Source organism: Amborella trichopoda, chromosome 6 (genome assembly GCF_054954075.1).
Source record: "Amborella trichopoda isolate Santa Cruz 75 chromosome 6, AtrichopodaSantaCruz75HAP2 v2.0, whole genome shotgun sequence".
Lineage (NCBI taxonomy): Eukaryota > Viridiplantae > Streptophyta > Magnoliopsida > Amborellales > Amborellaceae > Amborella > Amborella trichopoda.
Genome location: NC_142341.1, coordinates 1,122,113 through 1,143,818, shown reverse-complemented (window position 1 = coordinate 1,143,818; position 21,706 = coordinate 1,122,113). Strand labels below are relative to the sequence as shown.

General features: G+C 33.5%; 1 protein-coding gene and 1 non-coding gene across 2 annotated transcripts; both read left to right on the top strand.

Annotated features, from left to right (window-relative positions):
• The first annotated feature begins 313 nt into the window (after positions 1–313).
• On the top strand, positions 314–4,913 carry LOC18434591 (large ribosomal subunit protein eL21z/eL21y). Its single transcript, XM_006844659.4, has 2 exons — positions 314–606; positions 4,404–4,913. Exons 1-2 carry the CDS (start codon positions 370–372, stop codon positions 4,659–4,661), a joined length of 495 nt encoding a protein of 164 aa, XP_006844722.1. The 5' UTR covers positions 314–369; the 3' UTR covers positions 4,662–4,913.
• Positions 4,914–9,145: 4,232 nt separating this feature from the next.
• Positions 9,146–20,808, top strand: LOC18434592 (cysteine proteinase COT44). Its single transcript, XR_016058024.1, has 2 exons — positions 9,146–9,677; positions 19,371–20,808. It is a non-coding gene; the product is annotated as a cysteine proteinase COT44 (transcript).
• Positions 20,809–21,706: the final 898 nt, after the last annotated feature.

Here is a 21,706-nt window from a genome sequence, read left to right as displayed (position 1 = left end):
AAATTGGGTGAACTAGACACAATGTTCCAAACAAAATTTTTTGAATACTATAATACACTTCAATACATTAAATATCACATCCAATGACTAAGAATAATAATAACCGCCATGTACAAAAAAATTAATGATTCGCAAAAAATAGCCCTCTCACGGCATAAATTCCAAATTTCTAAAGGACGTTTAAAGTACAAGGAGCCTTTATAGTCCTTCTCTCGTTGTAGAGCTCAGCGTGCGAAGACAACATTTCGCGCGTGTGGCTTTTAGGGTTTCTCAGAGCGCTCACTATATATTACACTGAAACCCTAGCTTTCCCAGAGATTGTAGAGAGAGAAGCGAAGGGAAGCAGGAGATTGTTTTAGAGAGAGAAAGATGCCTGCTGGTCATGGTGTTCGTTCTCGCACCAGGGATCTCTTCGCAAGGCCTTTCAGGAAGAAGGGTTACATTCATCTCACTACTTATCTTCGCACTTACAAGGTTGGAGACTATGTCGATGTCAAGGTTAATGGCGCTGTTCACAAGGGAATGCCCCATAAGTTCTACCATGGACGCACTGGTAAGGTCTGGAACGTCACAAAGAGAGCTATTGGTGTTGAAGTGAACAAGCAGGTTCATTTCTCTTGTCCTTCATTTTAGGTTTTCTTTTTCTTTTTTTCCTTTTTGTTTCTGCTGTGAGTTTTTTTGCTGGTATTTGATTTGATTTGATTTTGCGATGATATGGGAATGCTTAGAAGTTAAGGACCTGTGATTTTTAGGTTTTGTTTTGTGATTGTTCTGTTTTGATTGTGCTGATAACATTTTGTGTTAGCACTGTTGTTTACTTGTTTTTCTCCAATTGTACTGGTATTTGTGCTTGGATATGGTAATTTTCACATTTATTGTTTGGAAAATGCTTGATTACTTGATTTGTTAATACTGCGTAGAAATGGACTTCTTGTTCCAGTGTAGATTAGGTTTTTGTATTATTACTGTTAACTATGTTCTGGAGTAATTTTGTTGCGCAATTGATTGGAATTAAAATGAAACTGAGAAAGTTATATAAAATTTGAATTTGAAACTGAGGACAAACTGAATAAGCAAAATTTTGGGAGATCTATATTGACCGAAATTTGGAATAAAGAACTTCAGATAAGATCTATAAATTGCAAAGCTCACCTAGGAAGAGTAAATAGAGGAGCATTGTTCCAACATTGGTGCTGAAGTTCGTGTTTGTAGAGGCGTTTGATTGGAGCCCACTGTTCAGTATCATATGCAAAATGTATTTACTGCTTGTTAAACTTCACACACTTTGGGAGATTGTATTTTTTGTGATTTTCCCCAGTTGGATCTAACTGAGGCTTTTGCCTTATTGTGCACTGAAAGCAAAGATCCATGATTACAATTAGATATCGAAGCCTGATTAGAGTTGTTCTAGTTATCATTTGTGCATTATCTGGCACTGAAATATAGTATTTGGGATTATTATTAGATATGGAAGCTTGCCAATGTTATTCTAGCTTTTGTCAAGAAAAGATACCCACTAATCTCTCTTATAATTGCAGATTGGTGATGATTAAATTTATAAGGTTTATTGGCGCTTCTATTGTCTAATTAGTTGCCTGTAGGAAATTTGGAAGGACTAGGAAAAATTAGCAACAAAGGGATTATGGAAAAGGTTTTGAATACATAATATTATGCTAGCATCTGGGTTTCAGACGACCTGGTAACTTCTCCACAGTCATCCTGATGGATGACGAGGTGCTAGCCTAGTAAATCCAAATGCTTTTGCTCCCCCAAATGCTAATGTTTATATTTGGAAATATAACAAAATGCATTTTAAATTGAGGCTGAGAAGTTTTGTTTTGCTTTTTTTTTTTTTTTTTTCCCCTCAGCCCCCCTTCCCACCAGGGGGGTTGGGGGAGGGGTGGTGTGGACTGTTGGTTGGTGGTGCATACATGGGCTTGGGTTTCTTTGAAATCCTGAAAGCTTGCGGATTAGTCCATTTTTCAGATGGACAAGAATGTTTTGGGAAATAAGTACAGTAGTTTCACACAGTATCTGCTCAGAAAGATGTTACGACTAAAAGTAGACCTTCAAAGGTATTTATCAGAAAAGAAAAAGTAGGCATTCAAAGACTGACTAGAGATGTTGTTTTGCTTTGTCAAAGCCAAATATCTGAGGTCAAGTGGATAGCTTCCAGTATAATGTTTCTTAAGTTCTTATAGAAAGTTATCAGAGCTTTCCCATTGCAGTAGCTGTTGAAGTTAAAGCACTTCATTAAGTGGGCTATTTTGCATCTAAATTGGCCAAATCTGCCGTGCTTAATAACTTCAGTTGACATTAGAACATCACTCTGTGCACCCATCTTGTGGGATGCTGTCTGTAGATTAACCTTTTGGATACCCTTTTACCATTTATACAAATTAACGTTTCTCGAAAAACATTTCTCAGAAGAGTTTCTCTTTCATCTCAACGATGTCATAGTTCGTGACGTCTTATGATATGTTTAATTTGTGAGTGGTGGTAGTTGCAAGACATGATAAACGACTGCAAAACACAGTTAGGCAGAAGATAACAGGAATGGAGGTGTAAACATTTCAAGGATACACTTGTATTTTCTATTGTCTTAATTAGTAAATTAGAATTTGACAAATTAGAAGGAATATAGAATTTTTTAGAATTATACTTTGCACACTTAGGCTTTTTTCTTTCTTTTTTTATTTTACTCCTGGCAAGCTTTTTAAGTTTTTTATAGGCATAATTATGCTTGAATATGAATATATGCACGAATGCATTCTATGTGATCTTTTTTCTGAATGTGGGATTTTATAATTCTTAATACTGTGGCTTATTGAAACTTAAACAAGATGTCATTTGATAGTAATTCACTTGCAATATGGATTCTAGTTACATCTCTTAATCTATACAGTTAACATTATAAAAAAAAAAAAAGTATTCCAGGTACAAATTGTAGACATTTACTTGAGGTGTTCATGTGGACTCGTGTCTTGAATATGGTATAATGCAATGTCACTGGCTGCTGGCTTAGGGTCTTTGAATTTTTTGTATCTTACCATGTGACCTTGTGAACATTTTTTTTTGTCACTTCAGTTTTGTCTATGCTTTTTGTTTCTTCAGTGAAGTGATCCTTATCTTAAGGAATCTTGCAGGGAATTCCCTTGAAGATACAAAAAGGCATTGAGATATTTTTAAGAGAATAACTTTGTTGAACACCTTCTATATCCCATTTTCATCCACATATGGCCCAATATCGTCCATCCTAATTGTGATCATGTTAACATCTGAAATTTCCTTGGAAAAATCTAGGAATTAGTTTAATAATATCTTGTCTGTTTCAGGATCTCATGATCTTTCACGTGCTCCTCAGTGAGATCATTTGATATATCATCTGAGGATGGAGATTTTATTAGCCTTGTTCACTAACATGTAGTTTGGATGCAAGATATGTTTTGGTCAATATACTTTTGAGTTCCAACAAAATGTAGTGTTTTGCAAGCGGTATGAAAACTGCAATTTTCAATTTCCATCTTGTTCACAAAACTGCAGTTACTTTTATTTGTCTATATCTAAATGTCATTCTGTAGTGCCATTCAAAGAAGCCAGTTTATCACAAATTTGGCATTGCCGAAACATTTTTCACTGTGGCAGCTGGAGGAGCCTTTTTTGTTAGGAAAATTCATCTGTTGTGAGTAATGAGTGCAGTGGCACTTTCTAATACTCTAGTATGATTGGGAAGTTGAAAATGACAATGTCAAGGTGACCATACCCTGCTAGTGATTCCTCTAAACCCATAGAATTTTACATTTTTAGTTACCCTTACATAATCCATTGAAGTTAAAGTAAATGTGTTGCTGGCTGAAAGGATAAACATTCCTTTCATTGAATTAATATTTACTCATATCCTCTTCTGTTACATGTCATCTCTTAGTCTTTTATCGTCAGGGAAACCGTGTTGTACTGGATTGCAGTGGCTCAAAGATGCCATGTGTTACTAGGGAGCATCAAAGGTCATCTTGAATTTTTTTTATAGACCTTTATTGTCCTGAAGTTCTATTTTTTTCCGAACACGAGCTTCTTTATTTTTCATCTCAGTTAATATTGTGTTGCATCAATTAGAGATGCTGATTCTCTGCTACCCTTTATACATTCAATGCTTCTTCTTGGTGTTTCCCAACTACGCCATGAATTTCCCTCTTGAGCCTATGCCTGTGTTATTGTGGTCCCCTTTTACCTTCTCCAGGTTTTGTGTTTTATTTATCTCGAATTACATCTTTCATTGATACTCTGAAGCCACCAACAATATCGGATAGTCACAAGTAAACACGACATTATGATTTGTGATGGAATGCTAATTTATATACTGGTTTCTCATTTTTTGCTTTCCTTAAAACTTTTTGTTTTTTCAGGTCGGAAACAGGATAATCAAGAAGCGGATCCATGTTAGAGTGGAGCATGTGCAACCTTCACGGTGCCGTGAAGAGTTCAAGCTGAGGAGAATCAAGAATGATGAGTTGAAGGCAGTAGCAAAGGAGCGTGGTGAGAAGATAAGCACAAAGAGGCAGCCCAAGGGCCCCAAGCCCGGGTTCATGGTGGAAGGGGCCACCATCGAGACTGTGACTCCCATTCCTTATGATGTGGTCAATGATCTCAAAGGTGGATATTGATAGTGCCCATTATTCAGTTTTGGCCTCTCTCCATCTCTTCTCCCCTTTTTTTGTTTTTTTCATTTTTTGTAGGCCTTTATTTTCGTAAATTCAGGACTCTCTTGTTTTACTTTTGTCACCTGATAAGATTTTGGTAGCACTGGATGCAATATCATTTTTGTTTTTGAATTTTTTTTTTCCTATGCAAAGATAATGCGAAGTAACATACGTTTCTGCAATTTTTTTGAGCTATATATTCCAAGTTATGAGCAATTTTCAATTGGGGTAATGTTGGCAATTACTTGCGAATCGTGGAAATTCACGAAGGTACATGCATTCTATGGCATTTGCCATGTCAACATGATATCTATATTATTATTATTATTTATGGCGTAGGCATGAGTAGTAAAAATGGAGGGTGATGCTACGCCTAAAGAAGATATAGGGCAAGTGTCCTTTAGGGAAGAGTTAGCTACATAGGAAAATTAAGGTGGGTACGCTTCCTCCTAAATTTTGAAAAAACGAAGGAAAATTTTTATTTAAGGTTGCACCTTTAAAATGTAGAACTAAGGATGCACCTCAAAAATCCCCGGGTAAAGGTGGTTTTAATGTTGAAAAACCTTCTGATTGACATCGAGATATATGGTTTTGAAAAATGAAAAGATTTTTGAGTCTAAAAAAAGCGCTTCTTACAACATATTATTTATACCGTCCATAAACACGAGAATGGAAAGAGAGAATTTCTCGACTATGTTATCCAAAAGAAGTTAAAAAATGGTAGGTTCTAGTCCATCAAGGAAAGGTACTTATCTATCTTATTTGATATAATTATATCCCTACGAAATCGTTGGTGAGAGAAAGGAGTGTGGAGGTAATCTAAAGTTTTTTAGATAAAGGAATTGTAGTGAAAATATATAAGTTTGTTTCAATACGATATCTATACTAAATATGATAATGGTAATTTCTACGTTACAATATCTATATTAAATATGATAATGGTTATTTTTACATTTTTGCTATGATTCTCAACTTCTAAAATCACGTATGGAGTTGTTGGTTTTAACTTCTAAATAACGAAGAAATAGTTTCCTCTATTTAACTGTCCATGAATGGGTCCAAAAAGGCTTCGACGTATCTGCTCTTCCTCAATATCTATACTATATTATTAAGCAAGATTTTAAGGTTCTTTTCTTTATCACCATGAATCGGTTTCGAGGTATTTGCTCTTCTATAATATCTATATTATATTATTAAGCAAGATTTAAGGGGTGGATACGTGTTGTGAAAATAAAAAAAGTCCCTAATTGTATAGAGGTTGTAGGACACATTCTTAACTCTAAAAGAAGAGAGAGAATAGGAAGGATCTAGGGAGGGTTCTTAATTGTATAGAGGTTGTAAGATGCATTCTTAACTCTAAGGGAAGAGAGAGAGCTCAATCTTTGAAAATAAGAAAGAGTAAGTGAGGGAGAAGAGAGAGTACATATGTTTTTGGGGAAGAAAGGGGGGGGGGGAGGCATAAATTTTATGGGCAAAAGAGAGGAAGAAAGGGAGGAGAGTCATAAATTTTAGGGGGAAAAGAGAGAGAGAGTAGTCTCCTAACATACTATATTATATATATATCTAAATATACATATCTCTAAAATATAGAAGAGTGAGAGAGGGGAAGAGAGAGAGAAAAGAGCATGAAAATGCTCATCTCAATATTGTTTCTATATCTTAATTTGAGAGAGAGATCAACATTGTTTTCTTATTTTAATAAGAGATTTCCATATCCATCTTTATGTTGATTAGAAAGATAGTTAAGCAAGAGTTAAGGGTCGAACACATGTCTACATATCTTGATTAGAGAGATAGTTAAGCAATAGTTAAGAGTTGGACACATGTCGCGAAAATAAGATGGGCCTTAATTTTATAGAGATAGTAGGACAAATGAAGGGCCTTAATTTCATAGAGATAGTAGGACAAATTCTTAACTTTAGAGAGAGAGAGCAATCTCTTAACTTGTCATATTATATCCTTATCTAAACATAGCAGATCTTTTTATATTGCATATTTTATATCTTTTCAACTAATTTTAGGGAGAGAGAGAACATTTTAAGGAAAGAGAGAGATCAATCTATATCTTAAAATCTATACTTACTATTTTCTTACCTAAAATATCTCTCCATGCTAAGAGAGAGATTCTATATCCTATTTGGAGATAGAGATAGATAGAATATAAGAATGAAATTAAAGAGGTTGTAGGATACATTCCTAATTTAAGGGAAGAGAGAGAATATGAATGGTCCATGTATAGAGGTTGTAAGATGCAGTCCTAATTCTAAAGGAAGAGAGAGAGCTCAATATTCTAAAATAAAAAAAATAAAAAAGAGTGAGAGAGGGAAGAGAGAGAGTATGTATATTTTAAGGGAAGAAATGAGAGATAGAGAGGGACATAGTGGTATAAATTTTAGGGAGAAAAAAAAAGTGAGAGAGGGGAAGAGAGAGAGAGAAAGACTTCAAAAATAGGGAAGAGTAAGAGAGGGGAAGGGAAGAGTGAGAGAGGGGAAGAGAGGGAGAGAAAGGGCATGAAAATGTTTATCTCAATATTGTTTCAATATCTTGTTTGCGTATTTTAATAAGAGATTTACATATCAATACTTATCTCAACATTGTTTACATATCTTGATTAGAAAGAGACAATTAAGCAAGAGTTAATGGGTAGATACATGTTGCAAAAATAAGAAGGGTGTGGCCAGTGTTATAGAAATTGTTGGATAGATCCTTAATTTTCGGGAAAAGAAAGTAATCTCCTAACTTACCATATTATATCCTTATCTAATAATAACATACTTTTTTATATTTCATATTTTTTATCATTTCAACTAATTTCATAGAGAGAGTATGTATGAGAGAGACAGAAATACTATATTTTATGGAGAGAGAGAGAGCCATCTATATCTCATCTATATCTTAAAATATATATTTAGTATTTCCTCACCTCTCTCATGCTAAGCGAGAGAATCTATATCCTAATTAGAGAGAAATAGTATTTTCTATCATTTCAACTAATTTCATAGAGAGAAATAGATAGAATAACAGGAATATGATAAATTACAAGGAGATTATGAAGAAATTAAAGATAATATGAGATTATTCCATATTTTAGAAAGAGAGAAAGAGCAATCTGTATCTCACCTATATCTTAAAATCGATACTTACTATTTTTTCACCTATAAAATTTTATAATTAGAAATGAAAATAGATTCTCAAGCGATCCTAAAAATTTTAAATGTCAAAATATGGTTATTCAGAGCCTCAGCTTTATATAAACTTTTTTTTATTTTAATAATTACAATTTTTATAAAATATTTTAATTAAATTAATGAAGGATGATATTGTCCTATTAACGACATTAGCTATTTTGGAAAAATAAAAGTGATGATTCATTAGCATTTATTACACATGGTTTTCCTGCTTCCAAGATGACATATGTGATTGTGATAATTATCTAATGAGTTAACCTTATAATAGCTTGGCAATTATAATGAATAGTAATATAGGTAGAATGAGAGCCGCCAAATCTTCATCATGTGGTTCAGAAAGATATCACTACATGAATTTTAATATTTTTTCTAGAAATCGGATCATAATGATATTTTAGATATGTGTACTAAAAAATAAGATGCACAATTAAAAAAGTATAAAAAATATTTTTTAAAATATAAAATGACCGAAATACCTCTTAAAAATGATGAGGATAATTTAGTCATTTTAAATTATTGAAAATAACTTCTTTTTACATTTTTATATTGTGCACAATAGCGTTAGGTATATACACCTAAAATTTAATCTTAATCAGTTTTATACAAAAAACTTAAAATTAAAATAGTGATATGTATTTTGTACCACTCGATGAAGATCTGACGGCTAGGATTCTACCTATATTACTATTCTTTACAGCTCTCATAGATTTTTCTTTATTTAATAAGTTCCTCTATGTACGTCGATCCATCGGAAAAATCCTACTTTATACTACTTTATCTATCCAAAATTTAAAGGAAATAGTTTATATAAAGATGCAACCTTATAATGTAGAACTACAGATGTGCCACAAAAATCCATTGGAAAAGGTAGTTTTAATGTTGAAAAACCCTTTGATTGATCATCTCGACATCGAGATGTATGATCATGAAAAATAAAAAGATTTTAAATCTCAAAAATAGTGCATTTTACAACATATTATCTACACCATCCATTTTCAAGATTTTTGTATGTTTATAGATTTGTTTGATTTTAACCATTTTTTAAATTTAAATTTTTATAATTAGATATAAAAATAGATTTTTAAATAATCCTAAAAACATTTTACATCAAAATTATATAGAGGTATGCATCCATATGCCAACTGCACCCAAATTTAAATGCCAACTGCACCCAAATTTAAAATATAAAAGTATGCATCCGTATGCCAACTGCACCCAAATTTAAAATATAGAGGTAGTTGCAACCTCATTGACTTAAATAGCTCTGGTTTGTGCATATCTAAAATCCATATGATCCGTGCACACCTCTCTTTCTCTCTCTAAAATACCTCCATCCGTGCACACCTCTTTCTGTCCTCTCTCTACGTTCCCCATATATATCCTCTCCCAATTAGAACGGATATTAGGGAGTGGTAGAGAGAGAATCTCTACGTTCCCATATATATCCTCTCCCAATTTGAAAGGATATTAGGGAGTGGTAGAGAGAGAAAACAATGTAAAAAACGTTTTCTCTCTCTAACCACAATTCAACTGTGAGATGAACCGACTTTCTATTTTATCAGGATTCCTGGCTCTCTCATGATTTCGATCTATAAATACCTTATTGAGGAGTTCATTGTGAAAACCATATTCCTCATTCACCATTACTGTTCTATACTAACTAAGGATTAATTCCTCATTCTTCTCTCTCCTTCCAAGCTTTTACAATCCTCACTCCAGGGATCCTTTCTCTCCAGGGTTTTAGGTTACTGCTTCTGAATTACCCAGGAAGAAAGAAGCAACTTTCCTACTGGTATGTTGAACTTAGCCTTTCTCTTTTTTTCTTTAAATTAATATTACTCAATCTTATACTTTTCCAGATTTTTATGCGCTTTTCTCATGCTTTTTTTTGTTATGCTTCCCTGTGTCTTATTGAAACAAAACCAATGAATATTGTAACGAGAAATATAAAGGAATTATTGAATTAACATATTTTGCTGTAAATTAAGTTCTTCGAGTTTTTTCAAGTTTTAAAGTAAAGCCAATATTGCATTCTCTAAATAGATCTAAAAGGATTAATTTGAAATAAATTGCTGTCAATTATTAACTCAATGTTGTTGCTTTTTTTCTATTTTGAATTTTCTTATAAAATCGGCTTAAAAGTATTTTATTTTTTATTGAATTTTTATGCTTCTAAATGTTATGCATGTAATAGCTTTTATAATATAAAGATTAAAGTATTTATTAAATACAAAGCCTTAAAAATTTTTCTTCACCCTTAACAAATAAATAATTAAGGTGGATGCTAGTTATATTTTTTTTAGACAATAAATTTTTTTATTAATCAGAAATGTAAAACAATAAAATTGCAATGTAATAGGAGAAACAAATAAAAGATCGACTTGAACTGCAGCTTAGCCATCAAATCTGCCTTGACATTGGGAATGGGGTAGTTTAATAGCATCAAAGGATTTGGGTAGTCTAATGGAACTTCTATTAAACAAGTATTATAATGAAAGTCCTATTCCAAAACCAATTAGAACTATATCGATTTCAATCTTAATATAAATAATATATATCAACTGAAACTTCTATTAAACAAGATATTCCAAAACCAATTAGAACTATATCGATTTCACTCTTAATATAAACAGTTTATATCAATCTTCTCTTTGGTTATTATATTTGTTTGATTCAGATATCTTATATTTGCATCCATATTCCTTCTCCAAGCTTCTCTATGGACCCCCTCAAGAATCTGTCTCCCCTGTTTATAAAAGGCCAGCTAATCTAACTACTCACCAGCTGTCTCTAGTTGATCTTCTCATTGTACGTTATCTTAGTTATTTACTTAATCTTTTGCTCGACTTAATTAATATTTTGCTCGTGGGCCATTCATGCATATTTGCATGCAGGAATTAACTGTGAATTTTCTTATGCTTGTTTTTTTTTTCTGATCCCATTATTTCGTCTGTCTTCTCCATAATTTTCTTTATTGAACCTATATTATAATTGTGCTATGAAAGTTAATTAGGGTTAAATGAGGTTTCTTAATGTACTACCATGTTTATGCGGGCATGCAGGAATAGATTATATTCTTGGATGAAAATCTTCTTTTTCTGAATCTCCATTATTCTGTCTCTACTACTTATAACCCCTTGTGGAATAAAGAGTCAAGGCTTAAGACTTATACAGAAGTCTTCTCCATGGTTGTCTCAGTAAAATTTATATTGTGATTTGAAAATCAAGGCTTAAGAATTTACATAAGTCTTCTCCATGAAAATAATGGAAAATTAGAGAAAATCATGGAGACCTAATTTATAGGGACTCTAAGCGTTTATATTCAAAAAAATTATCACTTGAAGTATTGGTAAATAATGAAAACCACAACAGAAATTTCCATAAAACCAAAGAATGCCAAGTTCTCTACTTTATTGAAAATTCCGAAATAATTCAGTTGAAAATATTTCAGAATATATCTTTTTCTTATGTGCCCAAGGAATTCTAATCTATAAGAATTCTATTTAATTATCTAAATATTTATCCAAAAATAATAGACATAAAAACCCTTATCTTATCCAATCCAAAAAAAATAAACACAAGGACCCATAAAATTAGAGAATTATCACATTGAAGTGACCCCATCTTATAGTAAAGAGTAACCATATAATTAGAGAATTATCACATTGAAGCGACCCCAACTTATAGTAAAGAGTAAAGACTAAAGAGTAAAGACTAAAGACTAAAGACTAATGAGTAAAGAATAAAGAATAAAGACTAAAAACTAAAAACTAAAAAAAAAAAGGCAAAACAATTCATAAAATTAGTAATTTAATACATTAAAGAGACATTATCGTATATATTAGAAAAAGAGTAGGAATCCATTCTCTTTAGGAATTCAAGAAGGAAAAAAAAAAACCCATAAAACTACTTTTACAAGGGCTCTTGTTTACAATGCAAATTGGAGATATCTTTAGAGGAAGATCACTTAGATCCGTACCACAAATTGATTTTAAAAGTGATAAAGAGTGGCAAACATCAAATTATGATATGAAGCAAGATCTCTTTAAAAACGAATAGATATGCTATCAGATTAGTGACAAAGCCAACATTGATCTAAAAAACACAAAAGATTGAATAAAAAATAAAAATAAAATAATAAATCTGATAAAATAAATGAAAAATAACAGAAAAAGAGTTGATGAGGAAAGTACCTGGCCGGGCCAATTGGCCCGAGGCACCCGAGGCCTCGCCCGTGTCAAAACCTTGGCTGTGTACGTATGTCCTCTGTTATTCTCTCTTCAAACTTGACTAAACCTTGACTTAGTTGAATTAGAGTTTTGCTTATCTAGGCTAAAAGTTAGTTTCAAGGGGGGGGAGGGGCTAAGGCTTAAGGTTGCTTCTCTAGATCTAGATTTTCTCACGGTTTTCTTCCTGGGCTCCCTCTATCTCTCAGATTTCCTAGCCTACAGGTTAACATAGTTTAATCCTAAATGGGTCACAAAATGTGTTTATATAAAGGCTCAAATCATACCATAATGGATACATATCAATTCCAAACATTTTTGCTAGCCAAATTTCCATTTTTGGGGTCTAAGGGAGCCCAAATCTGACCAAAATTAGCAGTTTAGTAGTTTCAGATTTTGGGGTGATTCATATGTTTTTGTGATATTGCCTACCAAAAAAGCCGGCTTGCTCTTTTTCTTTGATTTATTACTAAAGTGGTCCTGCATGATTCTAGGTCAAAGGATAGGGATCACAGACTATGGTGGTCTATGGTTCGGGGGTTCACTAAGATAATGTAGTCCTAAGGGTTCAAGAATATCATAGAATGTGTCAATTTTAAAAATAGGGTGTCTACAGATGTCCCTCTTTGGTACTCCCAGTACTTCGATAGCTGAGTATTAAAGAAGTAGACATTGCGGACATTTTAATTTATCTGATGTCACGTGATTAGAAGGTATACCACCTTTCCCTCCAAGACAATGCGCTCCCTGTTCATCCACCTAGGGCATTTTCATCTTAGGGATTTCGGCGTGAGATGTTCTGGTGATTTATGCAAGCTTGGAACTTAAGTTGCATTTTCTGGCAATGTCATTTAACTTAAGAGGTTTTCACTTTTAAAATTTTGAACCTGGCATTTTCTTTGATTTTTTTAGGGTTTTCTAATGCCTTCTATAGGTTTTACTTGTTTAGAAAAGTGTTTGCCTCTTCAATTCTGAAGAGAGAGCTGTGGCGACAATGCCATAATCACCATCTATGGGTGTCCAAACTCTTTCATTTTAAAAGACATTTTTAGAAATTTTGAAAATAGGGAGAGATTTGAAATAGAACCCAGAACTTAAACAAGTCATGATTTTAACAAAGAAATTAAAATTTTTGAAAATACAAGACATATTGTGAATCATTCTAAAAAGAGAAATAAATTTTGAAAAACAAATTTTTTGTTAGCAGTTTTAGCTCCTACAACCATAGAGCCCTCTAAACAGTTTAACGTCAAGCAGCAATGGACAGATACACCTGACCCTTTTACATCATACAGGGCTAAACGGATACACCGACCTTTTATGTCATACGGGGCTAGACATTTTCTAAATACATGCGACCTTTAACGTCATACAGGGTTAGCCGTTTTCCTGTCTCGGCTCTTTTACGTCGCACGAGTTTGACGTTTTCTGAAATGTGATTTTGATCGGCAGTATAAACTCCTGCCACTAGGGAGTATCTGAAATTTTTTGAAAATTAATTAAATGTTTGAAAGCAATCTTTTTCTTTTCTTTTTGGTATTATAGCCTTTGCCCCTATTTTGGGGAATTATTTGCACACACTTGTCTAACTGAATTTTGAGAAACTCAATCCTCCTATTTATAGGGTTTCTGTCCAAAACTTCCAGTTAATGGACCATCATACATACACACAAGGATAAGTTTGCCAACTATAGAGTGTCTAGCTAGTTTCAAGCCTTCATAACAAGCATAGGAAGTTGGCTTCGAGAGCGAGGCCAAATCGACTAACAGTTTAACCTCTTGTAGTGATGGAGTCTTGATTCTAGAAAAGGAATTTTGAAAATGATTTTTTTATGAGAAAATGAAAGATTACTTTTGAAAACATTTTCGAAAGAGAGATGGGCCTTTAAGTTTTTGCCACTTGTAACCCCTTTGGTAGTTATTTTCTTTATTTCATTTTTATTCACTTATTTAAAGAAGATGAAATGGATTTCCTTGTGAGATCTTGAGGGCCCAAGAGTCTTGATGTTTGACTTGGCCTTTGAAGCTCACATCTTGTGTTTCACAAAACTAAGAGAAGTTCTTTGGGTTCTTGCTGGGCTTCCTTCTTGGAGAGGTTTCGATGTTCTTCCCAAGGTTTGTCGAAGTTTCTTGGGTCTCTAATTCATGTTACCTTCCCATATCTTCCGAGGTTGGTTGTGTTGGGATTAGGAGGAGTCTCCATCCTTAGGGACTGACTGCTTATGCAATAATGTTGTAACTTGCAAGTACCTGTTTGTACTTGAGGTTTTTGATCAAAATCTCCTTTTTGGATGTTTTATTTTTTTTAACCCGTGGTACCCTTTTCGAGTTTTCACCACCTTTTTTTTTTTTTTTTGAGCCCATTACGGGTAGTATTTCTTGAGATATACCCCATTAATGGGGTCGCTGAGTTCATACCCCTCCTGATTTTTTATTTTGTAGGAATTGTCTAGATGCACTTGGGTTACCACAAATGACCTATCCCAGTTAGGTTTGAATTTGCCTAATGCGTGTGGATTAATAGGAGCATGAAAAATCTCTTTGAGTACCATGTCTCATTTTCTGAATTGTCGGGGAACAACTTTTCTTTGGTATACCCTTCCGATTCTATGATGGTAAGCTACGATGTTATGTGTTGCTCGTAGTCATAATTTGAGTACCATGTCTCATTTTCTGAATTATCAAGAAACAACTTTTATTTGGTATACCTACTTTTCTTTGGTATACCCTTCTGATTCTACGATGGTAAGCTATGATGTTATGTGTTGCTCGTAGTTGTCTTCATCCAAAGCATCGAGGGCAACGACTTGTGCTTTGATCTTTTCTTACTCATCTAAATTATTATGAATGAACACTCGGAGAGATGGTATCTCAACTTCAATGGGTAGCACATCTTCTATACCGTACACTAATGTGTATGGAGTCATGCTAATAGGAGTCTTCTCATTTGTTTGATAGGCCCATAACGTGTCATTTAACTTTTTGTGTCAATCTTTACCACCTTCTATAATTCTGTCCAAGGGTTTAAAAAACGAATTAGTGCCCCAAATCGGGCACCCAAAAAACCCATCCGGATCGGTGATTCGGATCGGGAATCAATCGGATTAAGCCTTAAAGAAAATCCAAAAAAATTATTAAAATTCATTATAAATGTTATTTTTTAGAAATCCAATAAGAAATAGGGGTACTACATTATTAACTTTCATTTTTTTCATCAATATGCGAATATTGAGATGTTCTTTCCTGTATGAACTTATGTTAACCATTAAACTTACATCACACAAAAGAAAAATCATAGAATTATCATGGATGAAGTATACAATCATACATGGACTATAATAAAGAATAGATTAAATCGATGAAAAAATGACCATAAAATCTCGAATTGATGGAAAACCCTAATCCACTAAAAAAAACCCAAATTATTACAACCTAACTAACTATAATCCAAAATTATTGCAATCCAACTGACTATTATATTATATACTTAAAGGGTGTAGTTTGTATAGAGCCTAGGCTCTAAATAATCAAATTAGAGCCTACCTTCAAATAATATCTAGAAATATGGTTTTAATATTGAAAATCTTTGTGATACCCTTAAGATATGTTTTTATATTTATTTATAAAGTTTAAAGCTTCAAAAATAGTGTAGATTGACAAATCTATGAAAACTTGAAAATCTAAAAAATTGACGGTCCAAAATTGTATTATAAAATACACTATTTCCAAAACTTGAAATCCATTTTTTTCTCATGTCCATGCATCTTGATGTCGAGATGGTCAATTTGAAGATATTTGGGCATCAAAACAAACTCTTCTACTGAAATTTTTGGGGGAGGCTCAAATTTGATGGTTTAGAGCCTCGTTTCTATATAAACTTTTCCCATACTTAAATTGAAATTGTTGGTTTACATTTTATAATTATTTTACTATACAAATAATAGCAAATCCAAAATATTTTATAATATATTATTGACAACTGTAAGAAAAAATAGTACATTACATAATTTATAATGCCTATAAATTAATAAATAAAATAAAAGGTTTGCTCATCAATATAGAAATTATTAGAGTGTGCGCCAATTTTTGAAATAACACTTTAATTTTTCAAAAATCTAATTTTTTAGATTTCTAGAATAAATTTAGTGCAAAAAATTGTTAGTAGAGAGAGATTTCAAATGGGCTCATTGTATGAACCCTATCTTTAAATTATATTCTTAAATTTATGTTAAATACCACCATGTTATAAAAGTAAAAAATATAATTAGACTATTTATTTCTAGGTAAAAAAAATCTAACGATAGGCATAGATGAGAGAGAGAAAAAGAGCTAACATGCTCCATCCCTATATTGTATACCTTTACATATCCAATTTAAGTTTATAATAATCGCAACTTAAATGCATGCCTGAAAAACATGATACTTGTTGTATTACCTTTTATTTATTTATTGACAAGAACTACTTGTTGTATTACTTTTTATTTTTTTTTTACAAGAAAAATATGATACTTGTTGTAGTACCTTTTTATTTTTTATTTTGACTAGAAATACTTGTTGTATTACTTTTTTTTTTTTTTACAAGAAAAATATGATATTTGTTGTATTACCTTTTATTTTATTTTTAACAAAAAATACTTGTTGTATTACTTTTTTATTTTTTTGATGAAAAAATAAGAAAATAATTTTATTTTTGACGAAAAATACTTTTATTACTTTTCATTTTTTTCTTGACAAGAAATACTTATTGTATTACCTTTTTTTTTTCTTACAAGAAAAATATGATACTTGTTTTTTACAATAAAAATATGATACTTTTTGTATTACCTTTTATTTTATTTTTAACAAAAAATACTTGTTGTATTACTTTTTTATTTATTTAATGAGAAAATAAGAAAATAATTTTATTTTTGACAAAAAATACTTGTATTACTTTTTTATGGTATTAGTTTTTTATTTTTATTTTTGACAAAAAAAATATGAAAATAACAAAAAACTAAAGATGGTGCCTCCAAGGAGGTTCGAACTAGGGGACCTTCAAGTGGGTAAGAAGACATGATAACCAAATATACCACGTACTGGTGGTTGTAATGTATGCGTGAATAAATGATTATATTAAAAGGCAAAAGTATATTAAGGATTTGTCCCACATCGAAGAGATGTCGGAAGAAACTCCTCTATAAAAGAAGAAAACCAACCTCCCTCCAATGCATTATCAATGCGTGGCCACGTGTAGAGGGGTTGGGCGATGCGACCTTGATTGCATTAGGGCGATTTATGATATTATTTTAACATGTGAGGGAAGATTCTAATGTGTGAAGGAATATTCCGATCTATGACATCAGCTTACGCCGAGTGATGTGTCATACACCCGAATCACTATACAGAATCGCTAGTTTTTTTTTATAAACGGGAGATTCAACGTCTTACACAAGAATTGACACGGGGTGACCGATTCCCGTGTCGACTTGTGCTAGTCCGTTGTGATTCACAGATTTTTAAAACACTGATTCTATCAATAATTTTGAGTAGTCATTTGTTTGTGGCCTTTGCTTGTCCATTTTCTTAAGGGTAGTAAGATGTGGAGAATTTCTGCCTTATCCCAAACCTTTTGCACACCTTAGTGACTCTTTCATTTTTGAAATTGGTTCCATTGTCCGTAATGGTTGATTGTAGAATGCCAAATCTGAATATAAGGTTATTTTTTATCAACCGGGCAACATGTTGACCTTCAATTTTGATAAATGATGTGGCCTCTACCCATCATGTGAAGTATTATGTAGCCGTTAATATGTAATGGTGGCCATTCAAGGCTTTTGGTTAAATCATTCTAATACTGTAAAGACCCCACATGGCAAATGGTTATATGGACGGTGTTGAGTTAAGTGGTACAGACGGTGCATGAATGAGGTCTCCATAAAGCTAATACTTGAGACACCTCTTAACGAATTTCCAACCGTCTTTGGCCATGGTGGTCCAATAATAACCTTGGCGCTTGATTTTCTGAGCTAAGGTAGCTGCTCAAGAATGACCTCCTTCATTGTTTAATTTTGTTAATACTTGATCGATTTTTGGTTGATCGAGGCACCGCAAGATGACACCATCAAAGGATTTCTTGAATATAAGGTTGTCTCTCATTAGAAAACCCATAGAAAACCTTCAGAGGGCTTCTTTATCTTTTTTAGTGGCTCTGTCAGGGTATGACTCATCTTTCAATTTATTAGAAAACCCATAGAAAACCTTCAGAGGGGTTCCTTATCCTTTTTTGGTGGCTCTATCAGGGTATGACTCATCTTTCAACAGGGACAACACATCGTGGAACTATTGCCTGGACTAGTGCATCTAAGGCCACAAAAGATACTTCCTCATCTTTCTCGTTTTCTTGTTCTATTTCTTTTTCAATCCTTGGTGGAGAAGGGTAATGTTTGTGTCTCATATAATAGCATGGTGACTTCTAAAGGGATTTTTACTAAAACAGTGGTCATGCTGGATCACAGGATAGAGATCACGAACTATGATAATCTATGATTCAAGGGTTCACTGAATAGTGTGGTCCTAAGGGTTCAAGAATATCACATAATTTGTTAGTTTTAAAAATGGGGTCTCTACAACTCTATTATTAAGTTAATAGAGAATGTATTTTCTTTAAGAAAAATGAGAGAGAGGAAAAAGGGTGCATTGCACTATATCTATATATAACCTCCAAGCCTGAGCGTCTATATAGAACCTCCAAGCCATAGCAATTTTAATTATGCAATTTTAATAAAGAAAAAGTTTATATAAGGTTACAACTTAAAATGTAGAATTACGGACGTATATCAAAAATCCATCGGTAAGGATTATTTTAATATTGAAAACCCTCTAATTGAGCATCTCGATATCAAGACGTAGGATTATGAAAAAGAAAAGAATTTTGAGTCCCATAAATGGTGCATCTTACAACACATTATCTAGACCTTCCATTTTCAAGGTTTTCATATGTTTATAAATCTACTTGATTTTAATTATTTTTGGAGTTTAAAATTTTATAATTAGATTTACAATAGATTTTGAGATAATCTTAAGAATATTTTACATCATCAAAATTATATATTATGACAAATAATTTTGATAAAAATTGAAGGTGCGCCTTAAATGAATTGGTTTGGTTTCTTTTCTAAAAGAAGTCGTTTCTGCAGAATTCTCCCCCTACTAACCGGTTAAAGAAAACTATCGTTTCTGCATAATTCTTCCCCTACTAACTGGTTAAAGAAAACTAACAGGTTCAAGAAAAGGAGGTTAGAAGATAGAGAGGTTTAGTCTTGATGGCGTATAAGATGGTTTTAGCGGTGTTGGCCATATTTTTGTGCATGGCCTCTGCTATGATAGTTGAGAAGCAAGGATTTCCTCATTCGGTAAGGAATGAGGTAGAGGCGAGGATGAAATACGAGCTCTGGCTAAGGAGATGCACAAGGGCCTACAATAGTTTGGAGGAGAAAGATAAGAGGTTTGAGATATTCAAAGACAACTGGGCTTATGTCGACCAGCACAATGAGAAGAGTGGCATGACATTCAAGCTCGGGTTGAATCAGTTTGCGGATCTAACAAATGAGGAGTACCGGGCGAGGCACCTGGGCACGCGTGTAATGAACTACACTACGGTTCACGGGGCTCCAGCTGTTTCGTATGTGGTGGGTGTTGTGGAAAAGCTGCCAAAGAGAGTGGACTGGAGGGAGAAGGGGGCTGTCGCTCCTGTCAAGGACCAAGGAAACTGCGGGAGCTGCTGGGCTTTCTCGACTGTTGCTGCAGTTGAAGGGATAAATCAAATTGTGACTGATGATTTGATTTCCCTTTCGGAGCAGGAGCTCGTGGATTGCGACACTTCTTACAATAATGGATGCAATGGGGGCCTCATGGATTATGCTTTTGAGTTCATCATCAACAATGGCGGAATTCACACTGAAGAAGACTATCCATACAAGGCTAGAGAAGGCATGTGTGACCGAACCAGGAAAAACATGCATGTCGTGACCATCGATGGCTATGAGGATGTTCCTGTGAACGACGAGAAGGCTCTGCAAAAGGCTGTGGCGCACCAACCTGTAAGTGTTGCCATTGATGCAGGGAGCAGGGAGTTCCAGCTCTACCACTCCGGTGTCTTCACTGGAAGGTGTGGCACCCAGCTCAACCATGGTGTCACGGTGGTGGGATATGGAAAGGAGGATGGGGTGGACTACTGGATAGTGAAGAACTCATGGGGGGACAAGTGGGGTGAGTCGGGATTCATGAAACTAGAAAGGAATGTGGAAAACTCAACCGGAAAGTGTGGGATTGCCATGGAGGCATCATACCCGGTAAAGACAAGCAAGAACCCTGCCAACCCCGATAGGTCTCTTGTGAAACCATACTTGACCCATGGTGGCTCTTATGAGGGGAAGAGCGATTGAGTTTCAATTACAATAACATCTTGTAATTCTCTCTTTTTTGTTAACGTCAATTGCTAACCATTCAAGCCCAAGCCAGACTCACAAGGGTGGGAAGCCTTAGCAATCTTGGAGATGTTAGTATATAGCATTGCTAGGACACCTGTTTTGGTTTTCTTTTCTTTTATATGCTTTTGCTTTTGTCTTGGACTTGGAACTTTGATGCCCATGATAGTCATGATGTAAATGTCTATTGGGTTAAAAGTGCTTTTATGAATACCATGTTATTTTCCTTTTATACAAAGAGAGTCATGAGAATAATCTTAAACCTGTTATTCACTAATATAAGGATGAAGTTTCTATTTGGGTTAGGCTTTATGAAAACAAAATAAAACCTTACTTCAAATCATTGTCCGGAGAATACTTTTGGTATCAAAAATCCTCATGATGACTCTAAAAACAATTTCTAAGATAAATATCTATTGAGTTAAAAGTGCTTTTATGAATAGTATGTTATTTTCCTTTCATACAAAGAGAGTCAATAGAATAGTCTTAAACCTGTTATTCGATAAAACAACAGGAATAGTGCTTATTGGGCAGAGAGAATAATAGAAGGATAAAGTTTCTATAAGGCCTAAGTTTTATGAAGACAAAATATAGCCTCACTTCAAATCCTCGTCTGGAAAGTACTTTTGGTATCGGAAATCCTCATGATGGCTCTAAAAACAATTTCCAACACAGAAAATAAAATTTGATATTAAAAAAATGTTATAGATCTTAAAGAACCGTGAATACTTATTTTTAGGGTGAAATGTATAGTCTAGATAATTTGTTACAATATACACTTTTTTAGAGCTTGAAATCTTAATTTTTTTTCACAACCATAATGTTCAAGCCTAGATGATCAATAGACAGGACTTTCAATACTTGAATTGCAATTTTCTGATGAGTTTTGAGGCATGACTTACTTATTTTGATAAGGTTGCAGCCCTATCAAACTATATCTATAATATAATTGGTGAAGTTTGCATAAAGTTGCAACCTTAAACTATCAAAACCAGGCGTACTTCCAAAGTTTGCCATAAGATACAACTTTGATATCTAAAATTTTTAGGAGGGCTCGTGAATCTATTTTCATCTCTAACTATAAAATTTTAAATTTTAAAAATAGTTCAAATCAAGCATATTTATAAACA